The sequence below is a fragment of the Epargyreus clarus genome, unplaced genomic scaffold (assembly GCF_041222505.1).
Source record: "Epargyreus clarus isolate Ecla_fem2 unplaced genomic scaffold, WU_Ecla_fem_2.2 ptg000005l, whole genome shotgun sequence".
NCBI lineage: Eukaryota > Metazoa > Arthropoda > Insecta > Lepidoptera > Hesperiidae > Epargyreus > Epargyreus clarus.
In genome coordinates this window covers 14325374-14343615 of record NW_027332213.1, presented here as the reverse complement: position 1 = coordinate 14343615, position 18242 = coordinate 14325374, and the positions used below count along the sequence as shown (strand labels likewise).

Here is an 18242-nt window from a genome sequence, read left to right as displayed (position 1 = left end):
TAATTTTCGACGTCGCTGACATTATTCGGACAATTATAATGATTCAACCAGTGAAACCCAATTGCAGCGGATTTCCCGATGAGAAACATATTTTATCGGTAAAACACTTAATCAGTGCTTATCGGGGTATTAATCGAAATCTATTAATGCTCGTTATTCATAATCAATCTATTCGATCTTATTGTTTCTTAAGATCTACCTTTCACAAATTTCTACCTACTAGAAATTAAAATTAAATTATTAAATTTATATTTAAATTGTTAATAATAATCAATATATAATTGTACTGGCTACCGAAGATCAACATTTCTTAATCTCTGTAACAAATATCAGTAAAAAACTTGGAACGTTTCTATATAAAGAATATGTTAAAACATACAATGTGTTTTCCTCGAATTTTAACAACTGGGCGAACACTAGTTAAAATAAATAGACTCAAAGCTTACTATCAGGTTACTAATATATTAGGTACATCCTGTGAGTTTAAAATAAACAGGAACTCTAAGAGAATGAGAGAGAAATTTAAGAGTAATACTCGTATATAGCATATACACTATTAAGTATCGTCCATTAGTGTCCTTAAAAACGATACAGATTGATTTATTTCCCTGTAAGCCTCCAGTACGCTCCTGACCTGCCCTAAGCCAGTAGGTTGGCGGTAGTCCCGCGCGGGTCCGGGCTACGAAAAATAAACATAAAATATTTAAATTATTTGTAACATAATTCTTAAGTTAAGTGTATTACAGTGTTTGCACATTAAAGGTATAACTGTTAAACTTTTGTGAAAACATTTTTATCATTTACAGCTAGATAAACATTATGGACTGTTCATTTAATATCACCCCTTGACATTTTCCGCCCCCGCTTTTATACGAAACAAGATAGACAGTATGGTGTTATTTTACATCTCTTTCCTTTGTAAAGTAAGTCTGCTAAGTGAGAAAAGAATACCAACAACCCTCTGCGTTACTGCCGTCGTTGACGTAAGGGAGTGGGAATTTCCACATAACCTCTTCGAATATTCTGCGCCCCTGGTAATTTTGACTAAAATGGCGGATCATTTTCGTCACTATTCTCAAAACAATGACGCACAGAGGAATTACGTCATTCGTAGCGTCATTCAAAAATTCTCTTTTTGTCATATTCTGTTTAGCTTCTATTTTGTAATGAACTTATTTAAGCAGATTTTTTTATGTAATTGTACAACAACGGATTATAAAATAACACTATTATAAAAATATTATGAAAAATGATTTCATATACTTGCATTCGAGCTCCTAGTATCGATCGCCTTAAAAATGTTCTTACTAAGTAATTCACTATAGCAGGAAAATTAAATAATCAGGTTTTATCGCGAGGTTTTTCATAGAAATCTAATTATATCTATGTTAATAATTTCTGGTTCATAAGTAGTAAAATAGTAAACATATTTATTATAATAACAAGTATCAAGTACTACACTTGAAGTACAGTCTTATTATTTGACGACTCTCGTTAATGTTGAGTATTAGCAGTGTTTTATCAAATAAATTATAGATTGATAAGAAATTATTGAATGGCGTATTTATCACGCACGCTTGGGAAAGCCCTGGAAATTCTTTTCAGGAAACTTTCCCTGACATCCGCAGTACCAGGAGAGCAGGAAATCTAAGATGTTACCGCATTCCTACGCTGTTCAGCGACAAAGAGTTACTAGTTTCGTTTCAAATGGAGACGTTACAAAGTTACCCATGTGTGTACTTATTTAAGCATGTAACAATTTATAAAATATGAATTCTTCAAAAATACTGTAATTATGTACCTATTCTTTATTATGGTATACAAACAATATTGATCTCTCTATCTGGCGGACTTGAAAGAGACGATAATGTTTCCACAGTATAAGTATAAATCCTTATACTGTGATGTTTCCTTTCCCCAATTCTATTCAAAGTTCTTAAAATAGACTCTAATAAAAAAAGTATTTAAATCATAGATAATAATAATAACCTTATATAAAAGAAATATTTTCTTTACATACATACAATTATTCGTATCGAGACATAAAATATTCACATTATACTTAAGTAGTTATATATTACGTTGGTTTAAAACTATACAAGGGTTTTCTTTTCGTATAATTTCCTACAATTTACGATAACAGGTGATAAAATTGGCTGTTAATTTAAAACTATTGATGCCGTATCTAACTTTCGTAGCTCTAATAATATATGGCTAAAAATAGGAGGGGTGTGTAAAATCAATAGTTGCGCGCAGGCGCGTTGCTCTATGATAAGTGTCTTGACAACCTCCTAGTACTTTTACAGTCCTGGTATTGCCGCCCACAAGTTAGACATTTTCCTGCCCTCCTTCAGGTTTCTACGGAAACGAAAACCTTCGGCTTCCGGGTCTTAGGGCGGCTCAGAGCTTTTTCAGGCTGTGAAGGAATTTTCCGAGCTTCCAGCAGCTTCGGGAAATTTCAGTGAAATACAGAGTGTGTTTGAGGTTATGTTACTGCGCATCTGTTCTGCGCAAAGGAGTTATCGCTGTATTCACTTCACCTCTTCGAGTGACGATAGATACATCAACAAGTGCCAGCATGGTCATCTCCAAGAGTATTTGATACAAGGTAGTAATTAATATGTATAATGTATAATTAATGCGAATACTGTTCTTTAATGTACTGTAACAAAGGAACGAACGAAGATATTATATGAAAATGTTTAATAATCGGTAAGACAGCGGCGCGCCAATTGTGTCAAAGAAGAAAACAAAGAAACTCATGAAGTAGCTCACGTTGTCCTACTTATTCCGTTCACGTGTTATTCGAATTCTAATTCAAATTTCAAATTGCGAAAATCGAAAAATGAGTTTACCGAGTTGTGAGAATACTGGAACGAGTCGTGAAAATACTGGAGCCAGTTCTGAAAAAACTGGACCGAGTCGTGAAAATACTGGAGCCAGTTCTGAAAATACTGGACCGAGTCGTGAAAATACTGGAGCCAGTTCTGAAAATACTGGACCGAGTCGTGAAAATACTGGAGCCAGTTCTGAAAATACTGGACCGAGTCGTGAAAATACTGGAGCCAGTTCTGAAAATACTGGACCGAGTGGTGAAAATACTGGAGCCAGTTCTGAAAATACTGAACCGAGTCGTGAAAATACTGGTGCCAGTTCTGAAAATACTGTACCGAGTTGTGAAAAAACTGGAACTGAAACAGATGCAACAGATGGGGATCCGTGTGAAATACCCCCTAAATCTCGAAAGAAATATATGCAAGCCTATAAGAATTTCCTCAAATGGAAGAAAAAGAAAAAAAAGGAGTCATTTTCAGAAATTGTATTTTTGGAATACTTTAAAGCACTAGCTAAAGATAGGCTACCTTCTACCCTTTGGAGCACATACTCAATGCTTAAAACGACAGTCCGTATGAAAAACAACATTAATATGAGGACCTTTAAAAAATTGTCAGAGTTTCTGAAGGCAAAGGCTAAAGGACACAAAAATAAGATCTCTAATGTGCTAACCAGTGAAAATGTGAAGACTTTCTTGAATGAGGCACCAGACGAAGAATATCTCCTCCCAAAAGTGAGTATCTATTTAGACTTTTGTCACGAAAGATCAGTAAAGTACAATAATGACTGTAATTCATAGCTGCGTGTCTATTTACCTCTCGGTTGATTTCTATAATGTTAATGAGAATATACCAAAGATTAAATACAAACATACAATGACACGATAAAATAAGTTATATTCGTCTAATTCACATTCCATTTGATCGTTTGTTACAGGTGGCTTTGATTATCGGTATTGAAGGAGCCTGTCGTGGTAACGAACTTTTGAAGTTAACGGTCGATGATATTAAAAAGAAATCAGATTCGTTGTTTGTTAAAATGATAGACTCGAAGACGAATAAAGATAAATCGTTCACCATCCGCCCCGAGTACGCAGATATCGTGAAGAAATATCTGAAACTGCGTCCAATGTACATGAAAACCAAACGGTTTTTTATTCAATTTCGCGATGGCAAGTGCATGAATAAAGTTATTGGAAAAAATAGGTTTTCTGTCATAGCACAAGAAATTGCCAGTTATTTGGACCTAGACGATGCCCTGTTTTATACTGGACATTGTTTCCGTAGAACCTCTGCTATTCTTTTCCCGAAATCTGAAAGAGATCAATCGGTTCCTGAAGAGCCTGAAGAAGAGGAAATTACGGTGAAGGAAGAAATAACAGAAGTACCAGAAGTAACAGAAGTAGAATTAAACAATTATAGGGAAAATGAAGTATATATTATTACTTCTGTGGATGAGGATATGAAATCAGGAGCTTTAGCGATTCCATCTACTTCGGGGATGTCACCACGCCCGTCAACGTCAAAACATAAATTATCTCCACTTCCAAAAGAACAAACTTCTTCTAACACACATTGTAAGATTAAACCGCAAAGTTTAGATAAAAGTACACAAACCTTTCCCGTAAAAAGACTGCGAAAAAAGTCTCAAATATAGTGTAATTTTTTAAACGTTACTATTACTCACTATACTAATACTGTATACAAATATATACAAAATATTCATATTGTATCTATAAGCCTCTTATTTATTTTACCCCTGAAGGTAAATAAAATAAAAATGTGTTAAAAAGTATCAGTTGTTCGCGAGATAACTTTTCCCTGCGACAAATACTCATATTCAGAATTATTGCTACTCGGATTTTATTAAAGTTTCCTTCACTAAATAAATATTACCTTCGGCAAAAATATATTGTTCCTTGTAATATAATGTAATAGTAAATGAAATGCATTTATCTTAATAATAATATTCATTATTAAGGCCTTATTAATAATGGTTAATAATGGCATTCGCTAAATATATACAGTTATAAAGGGACTTATGTAATAATATAAACGGAATAACATTTTTCCCTTTTGTTTGCCAATCGATATTTCTTTGTGTTTCAAAACTACACTATATATTTTTGGGCCCGTTATTGATAATCTATCTATACTCATTATTAATAATGAATATATCATTTTTAGGGTTCCGTACCCAAAGGGTAAAAACGGAGCCCTATTACTAAGACTTCGTCTGTCTGACTTCGTTTGTCTGTCCGTCTGTCCGCCTGTCACAGGGCTCTATTTCTGGAACCATAATAGACAAACACTTGATTTTTTTACAGAGGATGCATAATGGTGGCCGCTATAACAACAAATACTAAAAACTAAATAAAGTTGAATATTAGAGGGGTCTCCATACCATAAACCGGCATTTTTCGATGTAACTGTTAAATCGTATTAGGAAGACAGTTGAAATGTTTACAATCCATAGACGAATGTATCTGCTATTATAATTAATACAAATAAGAACAATGAAACATATATTAATATGGTTATTTTATAAAAATAAGTAAAATATAATTAATATTTGGTAGTACGGAAGCCTTCATGTTCGACTCTTACTTGGCGAATTATTTGACCTACCAAAGATCGAAATTTGACATGTCTAGTATGAACGAATTATCAAATGTCATTTTTTGGTCGGCAAAATATAGGTAGATTCATTATTAATAACAGGCATAGCTTTATCATTAAAAAATCTCAAAATTTTCTACAATGTTAATATTATGAAATTATTCAATGATATGGGGTATGTAATAAAACACATTTATTTATGTTTTTCATATTTTTAATTTAATTAACATAACGCATAAATATAAATATCTATAAAAATAAACAAAATAAATTAATATATCAGTACATACCCGAGGCAGTGATAATTTCATTTCTCATTTTATGTTATACATATTCGTTTTTTAATATTGTTGTTGACATATAAAATTACTAAGGTTACACAACTTACATAATTATTTCCAAAAAAAACAAGGTACCAGCCTCTTTTAAAAATAAATTACAATAAAATAATCAAATTTAAAGTATTTAAAACAAAAGCTTAAAAATTGTGGCAAGAACTTAAAGCTATTTATTGACCTTTGAAGGTGGTAAGGCTTTGAAGGTGATAGAACCCTTTGTGGTTCGACTCCGGCGGCACCACCGCCACACCTATTTCTACCTAATAACAGCAGTGTTAGGCGCTGCTGTGTTCCGGTTTGAAGGGTGTGGTAAGGGAGACATACTTTTCCGAGGCGTTCCAGCTTAGTCCTCAGAGGTGGCGGCGAGTCTGTGGCCGACCTCAGGTAGGAATATCTAATCCTATCTGGGGTTGATTACAGATGTCCATGGGCGGCAGTAGCCACTTATCATCACGTGGACTGTATGCTCGTCTGCTACTCCTATATTATAAAAAAAGACCTTTTTTTAAAAAAAAACACTGAACTTAATGCACCAAACGAGTATCGAATCCTGTCACGCTGGCATCGTTGGCACTTCAAATATCACACTCAATAAGTCAACAAAAGTAAAAAAATCTCATTAACTCATACAAAACACACAACAATAATCAACTCACATACACAGTTCATGATCAAAATAAAATATTTACAACAATTTTTATGGCTTACTTATACTAAACAAATGCTTGTTCAAATTAAGGTACAATGTTTTTACCACGCTTTTATTAGCTTGACCTGTATGTATGTATAAATGTATGTAACGGAATCTTTGAACTCGATTTTTACCCACTTTGAACGGTCCGATTAATTTAAAATTTTGAACACTTATCAAGAACCGACGACAATACATGTTTTTAATAATTTTGTCTCGATCTCCTCATCAGGATCGTCAGGATTAACTATTTTCCTTGTGAGATTTTAGCGTGGTTTTTAGTTTATAAACTATAATTATTATATTTGTATCTATTAACATAAAACGTATCAAGTTAGTAACTAACCACAAGTTAGGAACTAACGTATAACGTTAGTTCTTTCGTCGCACCGAGCTCAGAACTCGACTAGTTATAACCGGTTGTATCCGGGACGAACCGGTTCATACCGGCTCTTGGGTTTGGTTCTGCGTCGGTTCCGCTTCGGTTGTTAGCTTCTTCGTAGGACTCTTGCCTTTACTGGGTAGAGTTAGACATAGCAAGGCGCATCCTGGAATCAAAATTACCGTTTTTATTAAAAATTACTTACTATCCTATTGTTGGGCAGGGGTATAATGACCCCTGTCCCTGTAGTTTCGGGAGTAGAATAGGGCTACCGTATCCCCTGCCTGTCGTAAGAGGCGACTAAAAGGGGGCTTCCGGGGTTGCGGACGGCAAGAGTGGGAGCTCGAACCGCCCGGCCAGCGACCCCGGGAAGGACGGCGGTATGTGTGGTCGCATACCGTCGTACGCACTAGACGGTGTGGCGAGCGCCAAGCTCACCTGGGCGGAGCCCGACGGGGCAACGCGCTAAGAGGGCTCCGGTTGCGTTCCTTTGGAGATCCCGGAGCCCTCAACGCAGCGCCGAGGACGGCCACCGGGGGGGGTTTTAGTGCGGTAAGAATCCCACATAACCCTACGTCGCTCCCACGACACCGGGTACCTTTTGAAGGTTTCCCCCTCGTAAACAAAAAAAAAGGGGTTATTATACCCCTAAGAGTGATAATTTAAGATCACTTGGCTCTCCTGCCTTACTGATGATTGAAGAGTGATTTTGATCATAAAATTGTATTAGCAAATGAGCTTGTAGTCCACCTGATTCTAAGTGGTTACTGTCACCCTTAAACATCTGTGATCACTTACATATATAGAAGGTTCTACCTGATTCTAAGTGGTTGTTGCCACCCTTAGACATCTGTGATCGCTTACATATATAAAAGGTTCTATTTGATTCTAAGTGGTTGCTGCCACCCTTAGACATCACTTCCATACAAAACCAGAAGCCGTGCAGCCGTGAAGCCGATTACAGATGCGTTGTTGGTCTTGCTTTTGGTGTTTGTTTAACTAGTATCCTCGTATGTAAATCTTCTGGCATCCACACCATTCCACCGTACCAGAAGAAATAATTCACACTAGAATTACTTGGGGCGGTGGTCAAGCCATACTGACTCTACAGAAGAATTACTTCTGTAGAGTCACGCTAAAATACTTGGGGTAGTATCTCCCCAGTAATGCGTAGTTTACCCCATACTGGTTTTCATCATCATCGTCATCAACAACCCATTATTGTCCCACTGCTGGGCACGGGTCTCCTCTCATAATGAGAAGGATTAGGCCATAGTCCACCGCGCTGGCCAAGTGCGTTGGTAGATTTCACATACCTTTGAGATTTTTTTTTAATAAATCTCTCAGGTATGCAGGTTTCCTCACGATGTTTTCCTTCACCGTTTAGCAAGTGATAATTAATTTCTAATACGCACATAACTTTGAAAATTCAGCCTGTGATTTGAACCTCGGACCCCTCGATCGTGAGGCCGAGTTTCTGAACCACTAGGCTATCATTGCTTCACCTTTCAAATTTCTTAGACAGCTAAGACGTAGGGAACTGGTAGAATGATATTTACCAATAATAACACCACCGAAGAGATAGAAGCTGGCGCCGCAGTTAGTGTCCAGTAATACACCGATCACGTTGGAGCCCACCATGGACCCCACACGACCAGTCATCATCGATAGACATACTGCCATTGCCCTGTGAAAGATGAGATTTAATTAGTCAAGAATAATACAAATTGAATATTAAAATTATTTGTATAGTTTAATGCTAATTAGATTTTTCTTAGAGTAAGAGGTTAAGAATCTATCGTTACTGTAAAAGAGGATTTTAGGATAAGATTTTAGGATTAGGAGATTAGGATTTTAGGATTAGGATTTAGGATTTTGGCAATACTATTTTAATTAATTAAAGATTATTGTTTTTTGATGTTCTGACCTTTAACTCAGATCAAAGGAGTATGCTCCTTTGTAACTGGTTGGATATTAATAGCTGATACTATGATTCAACTTTGAGTAAAGGCGATTTGATTCAGAATTTTCATATTTTATAATCTAAATATTTTTAATAACAAGCTTTTTTGTCACGACACTTTTTCACATTCTTAGATACCCTTTGATTTGGTACTCATATTATAGGGGTGCATACAAAATAATTGATCTGCATATATTATATTGAACAAGCTGACCCAGCAAACTTTGTACCGCCTCAAAATCTATTTGAGTATCTTAATATATTTCATATAAAATATAGCCTATGTTACTCGTGGATAATGTAGCTTTCGAATGGTGAGAGAATTTTTAAAATCGGTCCAGTAGTTTTTGAGCCTATTCATTACAATCAAACAAACAAACAAAGTTTTCCTCTTTATAATATTAGTATAGATTTAAAGGGGCGTCCGCTGTATTGAATTTGTTGCAAGTTGCAAGATTTGACCCTCACATAAACTAACAAGGCCAGTTAATTAAAAACTTGTAATACTCGTGCTATCAGTACACATTTGTTATTTAGGGACAGTTATATTAATTTTAAAGAAGATTCAAATTAGAATTTAAATATAAACAAACCTATATTTAGTGGGGAAGAGCTCAACAGTAACAGCATTCATGAGGCCGATGCAAGCGCCGGACATCTGGAAGATCGCGAACAGCACCACAGCGAGCTGTTGGTTGTAGGCCAGGTTGGCACCAACACCACAGAGCCCAGTGCAACCCAACACGATGACCAGGATGAGCTTCTTGCCCAGGGTGTCCACCACGACACCCACGATGAGGTACATGGAGTAGAAGACCAGGCCGATGTAGATTGAGCGCTCGAATGTCGCCGAGCTCATTGTGTCGTCGCATATTATCTAAGAATTAAATACAAAATTTAAAACAAATAATTCTGAAGGCACCACAGCTACAGATTCACTTATAATAGCATTGTAAAGCACAACTTTTTGATTAGAACAGTTAAATAAGTAAGACAAAGCAAAGCAAAGCATCTGTGACCGACTTTTATCTTATTAGGGGTTGATTACAGATGTCTATGTCCTTATTACCATCAGATGACCTTCGCATAATAAAAGCGTAGTAAAAAGAATTTACCGAAGTGCCATTATCAGCAGAGGCTTTAGTAGCGTCGAGTACATCGCAGATTCTGGTCTCGGCTCCCTCGTGTGTTGTCAAAGAATTGAGGATAGTCGGAAACCAGATGTAGAAGCCGTTAGTACTGGAAATAGAAAGTTGATGTTAGCTAGATATTTATTTTTTGGTTGAAGAACAAGATTCACAACAGGTAGAAGCATTTGTGGTTTGACTGGGAAGGTATTGCTAAATCTACTGTTTTGTATTAAATAGGTAAGCAGCTGATTTCAATGGTGATAGAACTCTGTGTAATAACATCAGTGTTAAATGTTATCTGGTTTGAAGGGTGTTGCAAGGGAGATACTTTTCTCAGGCATTTTAGCTTAGTCTTCAGGGGTAGCGGTGCATATTATGATGGCCCACCTCAGTTAGGAATCCAATCTTATCCGGGATTGATTATAGATTTCCATGAGCGGCAGAAACCACTTACTATCTGATAGACCACATGCTCGTCTGCTACTCTTATATTTTAATAAAAGCTGCTTTTTGGCTTGGATCTGAGAGAAGTTTTCCAACTTAACCTACAGGGATAGTAATACCACTGTGGCCGATTTCAGGTAGGGCTATCTTCTATGATCTCATACCAATCTTAAAATCTAACGAATTGATCTTATTCAGAAGTTATCACTTTTTATAGAAATTCTATTTTATTTCATGGTGATCTGAAATATAATTGAGAATTACAATGTAGTATCCTTCTTCCCACTCGTCGGCATCGCGATTGTTTAGCCTTTAAAAACAAAAAAAAGTTTAAAGACCACTGACACTGCGTATGACAGTGACAGCTCCGGATTCCTCACTTCTTTTTCGCGCTTCCAAGGCATCGTGATACTATTTTTTCAAAGTTTTGTTAAACGTGTATAGTGAAGCAAAGCTAGTGAAAAAATGAAGAAAATGGAAACTAGGAATGAAGAATCACGTCTGCGTAGGTGTAGTCGCAGTAGCAGGGATTTACGAAGCAATTCTTCGGATTGGATCACCGGTTCAGAGGTTATGTACAAATTACTTACCAGGTATGTATGAAAATAATGCATTATTCACCTTTTACAGTATGTGTGCACGACTATAAAAATGCCTAAATAACTAACATATTCTCAGTAAGAAACTATATTGTTCGAAAAACTTTCTCGTATCTACAACTTCAAAACTATTCATGCACGCCAATCTCGCTGTTGCACATTACAGACACCAAACGGTGCTCATCTTCGCCATTAACCGTAAGATGCTTGCATTTTTATGCATATAATTTAGCAATTAATGGTCCAAATATAAAATGCACCCGAGCCATTGAGTACGAGATACTCGTCGCGTCGCTTTGTCGACACTAAATGTTTCCCATGTTCACCATTAAGCACGAGATGCTGGCCCTAACATTTATATGTGGCAAATGTTCAAATATTCAAAGAGTCACAACCGTCGAGTACGAGATACTCCTAGTGTTACTTTGTTGACACTAAACGGTTCACTCATTCGCCATTGAGTACGAGATACTCGCGCTAACATTTCTATGTGGCAAGTGGTCGAATATACAAAGCATCAGAACCGTCGAGTACGAGATACTCCAAGTGTTACTTTGTTGACACTAAACATATCACTCATTCGCCATTGAGTACGAGATACCTGCGCTAATACTTATATGTGGCAAATGGCTTGAATGCTTCCATCACTAGCTATTGCACTAACAATACACAGTATAAAGCATGAATGATTTATAAGCACCAAGCTAGAGCTGCTACAACACAAGGTTATGCCAACCCTGTTATACCAACTCTGACAAAATAATTTTCAGAACCAGCTATAATTTCAGGAATCATTCATGGAGTTATTGCAAATAGCAAAACATATTTGTAACTTTATGACAAAACAGTGTCCTAACAGAAATGGAAAATATTATGTCAACATACTGGGACAACGAGTGAATACAATAATATCATCAGAGTTCTCTAAAATTGGGAGGTATGTGTGAAGCTACTGGATGAATAACATATTCCAATGAGAACTGAGGAAATCAACCTGGTACATTTTGATGCTCTTCTCAGAATAACACTTTAACTAGTGCTACCTATAAAGGTCATAATAGGTAATTTATGCTCCACCACAATACACACGATAAAAATATGTGCAATACATGGTGGAGAACAGAAAATAGGAATCATCACATTGCTGGTGCGCTAACCCATAACAAATATAACCCCGTGCATATAAGAATCTTATCAGGATTCACCGCACAGCATGATGCTCATGAGCTCATGTAACGGAATCATACTGAAGACATTGAAACTCACTTAGCTGCATTACAAATGATAGAAGACTAACTATCTTATCAGAAAACAATGTCTAAAATAGACATTTGTGACATAAATGTTTTATGCAGCACCCCGTTGCCAATTTGAAATTGGTTGAGATTGGTCGTTCCACACAAATCAATTGTGTTATATGATATTAAAATTTAATATATGGCGTCAAGATAAAAATCTTACAACATTGATGACAAAATTATCTTTGTATACTAGTTAATCCAATGCTCGATCTCAAATGGTAATAGATGTGCTCCTCACATTATCACATACACACTGGTGTATATACATGACAACTGTTTCATGTTAACCTGAAATAGAACAGAAGGCATGCTCTCTCAAAAGAACCACCTCAGGAGGACAATGATTAAGCAAACAAGACTCCGGCTTATTGATACTGACACATATCTGTCCAATATATTTTTAGTCACATGAAGAAAGAATACTATAAGTATCTCATATGTTGGAACCAGCGTCTGAAGTCCTAGCTTTGATAGTAGCATTCTGTGTTAATACCTCAACACAATTGAGCAGAGTTCATTGATTTGTTATGGATACTCTATAGTTCCTACTCAATCTCAGCTGTTTTATAAGCAAATAACAGGTACCTATACATGGCTCAAAGTAAACAATATTACATGGGTTATATTGTAGTACCTCTTACTCACATATATACAAATTATGTATAATAAAATTTAATCAGTTACCAGCTATATAAAGCTGTTTGATTTGATATCTTGTGGGCTAGGTATATGAATATCCTAACACCCAGATTAGGTGTATTTCAAGATATTGCGGATTTCAGGAAATACTCGTATTATTAAGGTATAACTCTAAGGAGATTTGTATCAAGGAGTACAATCAGAACTATAATGCACCACTTAACTACTGGTACAGAGTACCTACTTAAAGTCATTGAGCTTACATAACATATATAACTCTATTATATATAGATGTAACTTGAATTGAAGTTTTTAAATTATCTATTTAATACACTGGTTTACAGTGATAATCAATGCAGAAGTCTGGAGTTGTCTTTGGACACAAATACCTTTATGATTTATTCTAAGGCCAGGTACTATAACAATACCTGCAATACTATAACAATACAAATGTGCTAAATAATAAATGTCCATACTTGTAAATAATTCAAAAACCTTGTTTAGTATTACTTATTTATATGGCATATGTGACATAAATGCAAATATGTGAATGTCAAGAGTGAACTTTATGTACAAATGTGAGAATTTATACAAAATTAACACTTTGGATTTCGTTACACTTATGTTTCAGTGACTCAATAGGAATAAATACAGTAATAATTAAAGGTTTGGAAGTTCAGTCCACAAACATATGGGTAATTATTAAATATCTGCACATATTTTTTCACTTTTACATGTACAGTAAAACTGCTTAAAATATGAGGCTGATCATCATGAAAAAATTGACTAAAGATTATTGGTGCCTATGTAATGCTCTACAACAGAAGCCTGGTACTCCCAACATTACAAAAAGCAATCAAATATTAATATACTACTTATATTGTTGCTTAAACATTTCCTTTAGCAACACCAGGTTTATATAGAAACATGCATCATACATTTATACACCAGTCATCAGGTCAAAAAATAACACAGCAGTCCATTAATCCTGGAATAAAGACAAGCATAATATGAGAATTGCTATTGCACTTAAGTCTTCATAATGTCTATGTTAGTTACACTAAAACTGAAATTGTTCTCATTTCATAATGAAGCTTAGGCTAAGGGTAAATAATGTCCACCATGGTAATATGTGACACATTAATGATATAAAAGTAATAACAATATTATTATATCATGTGAATGGCCAGCCATTAATATGATATCTTCTTTGGGTCTTTTATGCCTAGTGTGTATACCTAGATGCTCATATAAAACATAAAACAAAGAAAGTAAGCTGCATGTCCAATCAATTTTCAAATGTAAATCTAGCATCCCTAGAATTAATAGGAATTCTTTAGGGGTATGTGTGATGAACATTACTATATAGGACACACATGGCAGACATCTGGCCTGGAACAAAGAAAACTATATTATATATACAAATTATTATTATAATTATTATATATAGAAGATTTATCTACTTTCCTTTTCTTAAAGAATTAAGATGGAGAAAAATGTGGGTAATAACTTTATAATTTATCACTGTCAGAGTTGTAACTAGAACCAGTTGTGTTAGTAATCATTACAGGCTAAGTAAGCCAGAACCCCATGGAAATTATAAAATATTTGACTTATTAAAACTGAATTAATCCTGGGAATGCTCAGCATAAATACTTTTGAGTCAAGATAAGCTTTTCTGGTCTAGTCATGAATGGGGTTTGAAATAATCATATACATAAATACTGTTATGAAAACTGATATCAACTTTTACATACACATAACTGATAGTTACACACATTTTCAGGAAAAGATGTTAGATGGAAAGTCAGATTGGATTTCAAAAGGAAACACATCATAAGCTTTCCAGCCAACCATATAGATATGTAACTTTACAGAGGGCATGCATAAGCATGGTACAGCAAAAAGTATAAGTAACTTTTGCAAATCTGATATATACCTACAAAAACAGGAAGTCATATAAAACTAAAATGTTTCATTGATCTAAGAATGATCATGTCCCTCCTGAACATGTATACTAATATAAAGAAACAAAGTAGGTATAACACCCAATATTATACCGGGTATACCTACAACATAAAATATAAATTTATCTCACATGGGGCATATATCATCCCAAGATCAAATCAAATACCCAATCATAATTTGTCAATAAATAATGGTATTAATTCCTTAATATTCAACATGGGATGGCTTCCTATTTTAATAATATTGGAATACATACAATGTACCTACTGGTACATTTAAGTATAGTATTATATAAAAGTACATAATTATATAATGCACATCACATATGAAACATATTTATACACATATTGCTATATAGCAAAGGAAATAGTATTATTTGTGTCAATAAAATTGACCAAGTAATTCATTCTACACATAATTATGACATACTATGGAGGGTAGAAAACATATTTTCGACCTTGTATGTATTTATTTTTTGCAAGGTGCAAAAGCTTGAATTGAATAATTATTAACACTGACTAAATTACAATATTACTATTATTATTATTATTATTGGCCAATTTTAGTAATAATATATTTAGAGAAAAATATTGCATTATTATTGCACTGAATATTATTTCATCTAATTCAGAGGGAATCTCACTTAGTACTATGTGTTTCAGAACATTTCATCCATATTATACAGTAAGAGTAAATATTCAGTTAGCAATCCTAATAATTATGTATATTTTATAATTATACCTAATTAAGAGAAAAAACTCTTATTAATATGATATTTTCATATTGTATTTTTATATATATATATAAAAATAATATAAATATTAAATATAATATATAATATAAATATTAAATATAATAAATATTTTATTATTGAGAATAAATCTCACTAAGCACTATGGATTTCACAACATCTCATCCATATGATGCAGAACAAATAAATATTCAGCAATGTAATTAAATCCATATAATAATATATATGTATGGTAATAAGTCTTTAATTTAATTACATGTCCCATTGTTGCAGTTGTCTCTAAACATCTACATTGTAATTCTCAATTATATTTCAGATCACCATGAAATAAAATTGAAAATTAGACGAGCTTACCTGTAAGCGAAGTCTGATTATAATTTTATGAATGGTGATCTGAAATATAATTACCCACCCTCCCAAAATCAAAACCCATACTGCAACAATAAGAACAAGAGTCTCCTAGATATAGACAGCATGCATATTATCAAGGAGACTAAGTTGGAAATGATAGACTCTAAATTAAGTGAGGAATCCGGAGCTGTCACTGTCATACGCAGTGTCAGTGGTCTTTAAACTTTTTTTTGTTTTTAAAGGCTAAACAATCGCGATGCCGACGAGTGGGAAGAAGGATACTACATTGTAATTCTCAATTATATTTCAGATCACCATTCATAAAATTATAATCAGACTTCGCTTACAGGTAAGCTCGTCTAATTTTCAATTTTTATCCTTCGGGTAAGGAATCCTAAACGCTTTCTAAACGCTCTCTACACTCACAGCCCCACACTAGGATTCCCTGTGTCGTGGGTGCCATGAACACACACATAGACAAAGACACAAACACCCAGACCCAGAAACAGAAATCTAAATTCATCATTTAGATATCTGTCTGTCCGGGGATCGAACCCGGGACCCTTTGCGCGTCAGACCGGTATGGCGACCGCTCCGCCACGCGGGTCGTAACCGTAAAGTGTGACTAACGTGGCGAAGATGCCGAACTGCACGAAGCAGCTGAGGGCGGTCCAGGGCAGCAGCGGCGGCCGGAACAGCGGCGCGGTCTGCTCGCGCATCGACTGCAGCACGGCCTTCATACCACCCTCTTGTTGCTTGGAGGGGGAGTACTCCGACATCAGGCTCTTTACCTGGAACATTGGATTTGGTTAGCAGTGCTGTAACGAGGGTTCATGCGGAATCATGCACGGAAGGCAAATTGAAAACAATGCAGGACTAAACAGTGTCTGAAATGTGTTTGGACTATGATATTTACTTTTGCATTTCGTCGGCAAAATCAGGTTGCCCCTTCTTAAAGTTTTACCACCATCTAGACTTACGGTGGCACACATTGAGTTTAGTTATTTATAAAGAAAATTCACCTTATATGATTTGAAAAATCTGATTTTGTCGCTACGCAAACACTACCGCCCCCTTTGGCTGTCTTCTGGACTTAGACTTAGAAAATTTATTTACACAAGGCTCTACATTCGGGCAATTGAATATTTAAGTTAAGATCCCTATTTGACCTGGTTGCGACAGCCTTTCCAGCTATGTTTACAAATATTTTTTCTGTTGAGCATAAGCATTCTTATTAAAAACTCTGGAACGCATTAATTTAATCGATGCCTCCGTCCTTTTAGGACTGGAGGCATCTAATAACGTTATTAAATAAGTACCTAGTTGGAATATTTAGATTACCAATCATACTACTTTAACGAGTGACTCCAAATATTTACTGAATACTTACAGGGAAAGTATCAGCCGGCATCCTCTTATTCACAGAATACATCTTCTTCAACGCCTCCAAACATGCTTCCTGCTGTCCACTGGCATTCAAGAACTTGGGACTTTCAGGAGCGAAGAGTAGCAGAACAGTTCCACAGGCGAACGGCATTGCGCAGGCGACGATCAGAAGTCTCCAGGATCGGTACGTGATGTTCAGAAAGGGAATCGGGAGAGCGATGTCGAGAGGCAGGATGAGCCAGGAGACAGCTGGAAATGGAATAGTTAAAGTATTCATTAAGAGTTGAATCTAGTCAAATAGCCAATGTTAAAGACGATTTTTATACTTATAACCCACACTAGGATTCCCTGTATCATGGGTGTCATGGATACACACAAAGACGAATACACAAAACCTAGACCCAGAAGTTAGTGATAGCCTAGTGGTTAAGAAACTCGGCCTCTCGATCGAGGGGTCCGAGGTTCAAATCCCAGGCACGCACCTCTGATTTTTCGAAATTATGTGCGTGAAGGAAAACATCGTGAGGAAACCTGCATACCTGAGAGATTTATAAAAAAAAAACTCAAAAGGTATGTGAAGTCTACCAATACGCACTTGGCCAGCGTGGTGGACTATGGCCTAATCCTTCTCATTCTGAGAGGAGACCCGTGCCCAGCAGTGGGAGAGTAATGGGTTGATGATGAGACCCAGAACAAATATTCAAATACATCATCCTGATGACTGTCTGGCCGCGGATAGAACCCGGAACCCTTTGTGCATCAGAACGCTCCGCCACGCGGCTTGTCGCGGTCGCAATGTAGATAATGAGAGAGAAATGGAGAGTGCGCCAATGTTATTCAAAAAGG

At 35.7% G+C, this 18242-nt stretch overlaps 2 protein-coding genes across 2 annotated transcripts in view; one reads left to right on the top strand and one right to left on the bottom strand.

The window, feature by feature from the left end:
* Positions 1 to 2330: 2330 nt before the first annotated feature.
* Positions 2331 to 4533, top strand: LOC140742379 (uncharacterized). Its single transcript, XM_073073305.1, has 2 exons — positions 2331 to 3568; positions 3772 to 4533. Exons 1-2 carry the CDS (start codon positions 2846 to 2848, stop codon positions 4489 to 4491), a joined length of 1443 nt encoding a protein of 480 aa, XP_072929406.1. The 5' UTR covers positions 2331 to 2845; the 3' UTR covers positions 4492 to 4533.
* A 1767-nt stretch (positions 4534 to 6300) lies between these two features.
* LOC140742378 (putative transporter SVOPL) overlaps positions 6301 to 18242 on the bottom strand; it is a 32385-nt gene continuing 20443 nt past the window's right edge. Inside the window, exons 6-11 of the mRNA XM_073073304.1 lie at positions 17401 to 17645; positions 16641 to 16801; positions 9943 to 10066; positions 9421 to 9704; positions 8424 to 8551; positions 6301 to 7030 (exon numbers count right to left, since the gene is read on the bottom strand). Coding sequence (XP_072929405.1) covers positions 6924 to 7030; positions 8424 to 8551; positions 9421 to 9704; positions 9943 to 10066; positions 16641 to 16801; positions 17401 to 17645 — 1049 coding nt within the window. The 3' untranslated portion in view covers positions 6301 to 6923. The remainder of the gene's footprint in view (positions 7031 to 8423; positions 8552 to 9420; positions 9705 to 9942; positions 10067 to 16640; positions 16802 to 17400; positions 17646 to 18242) is intronic.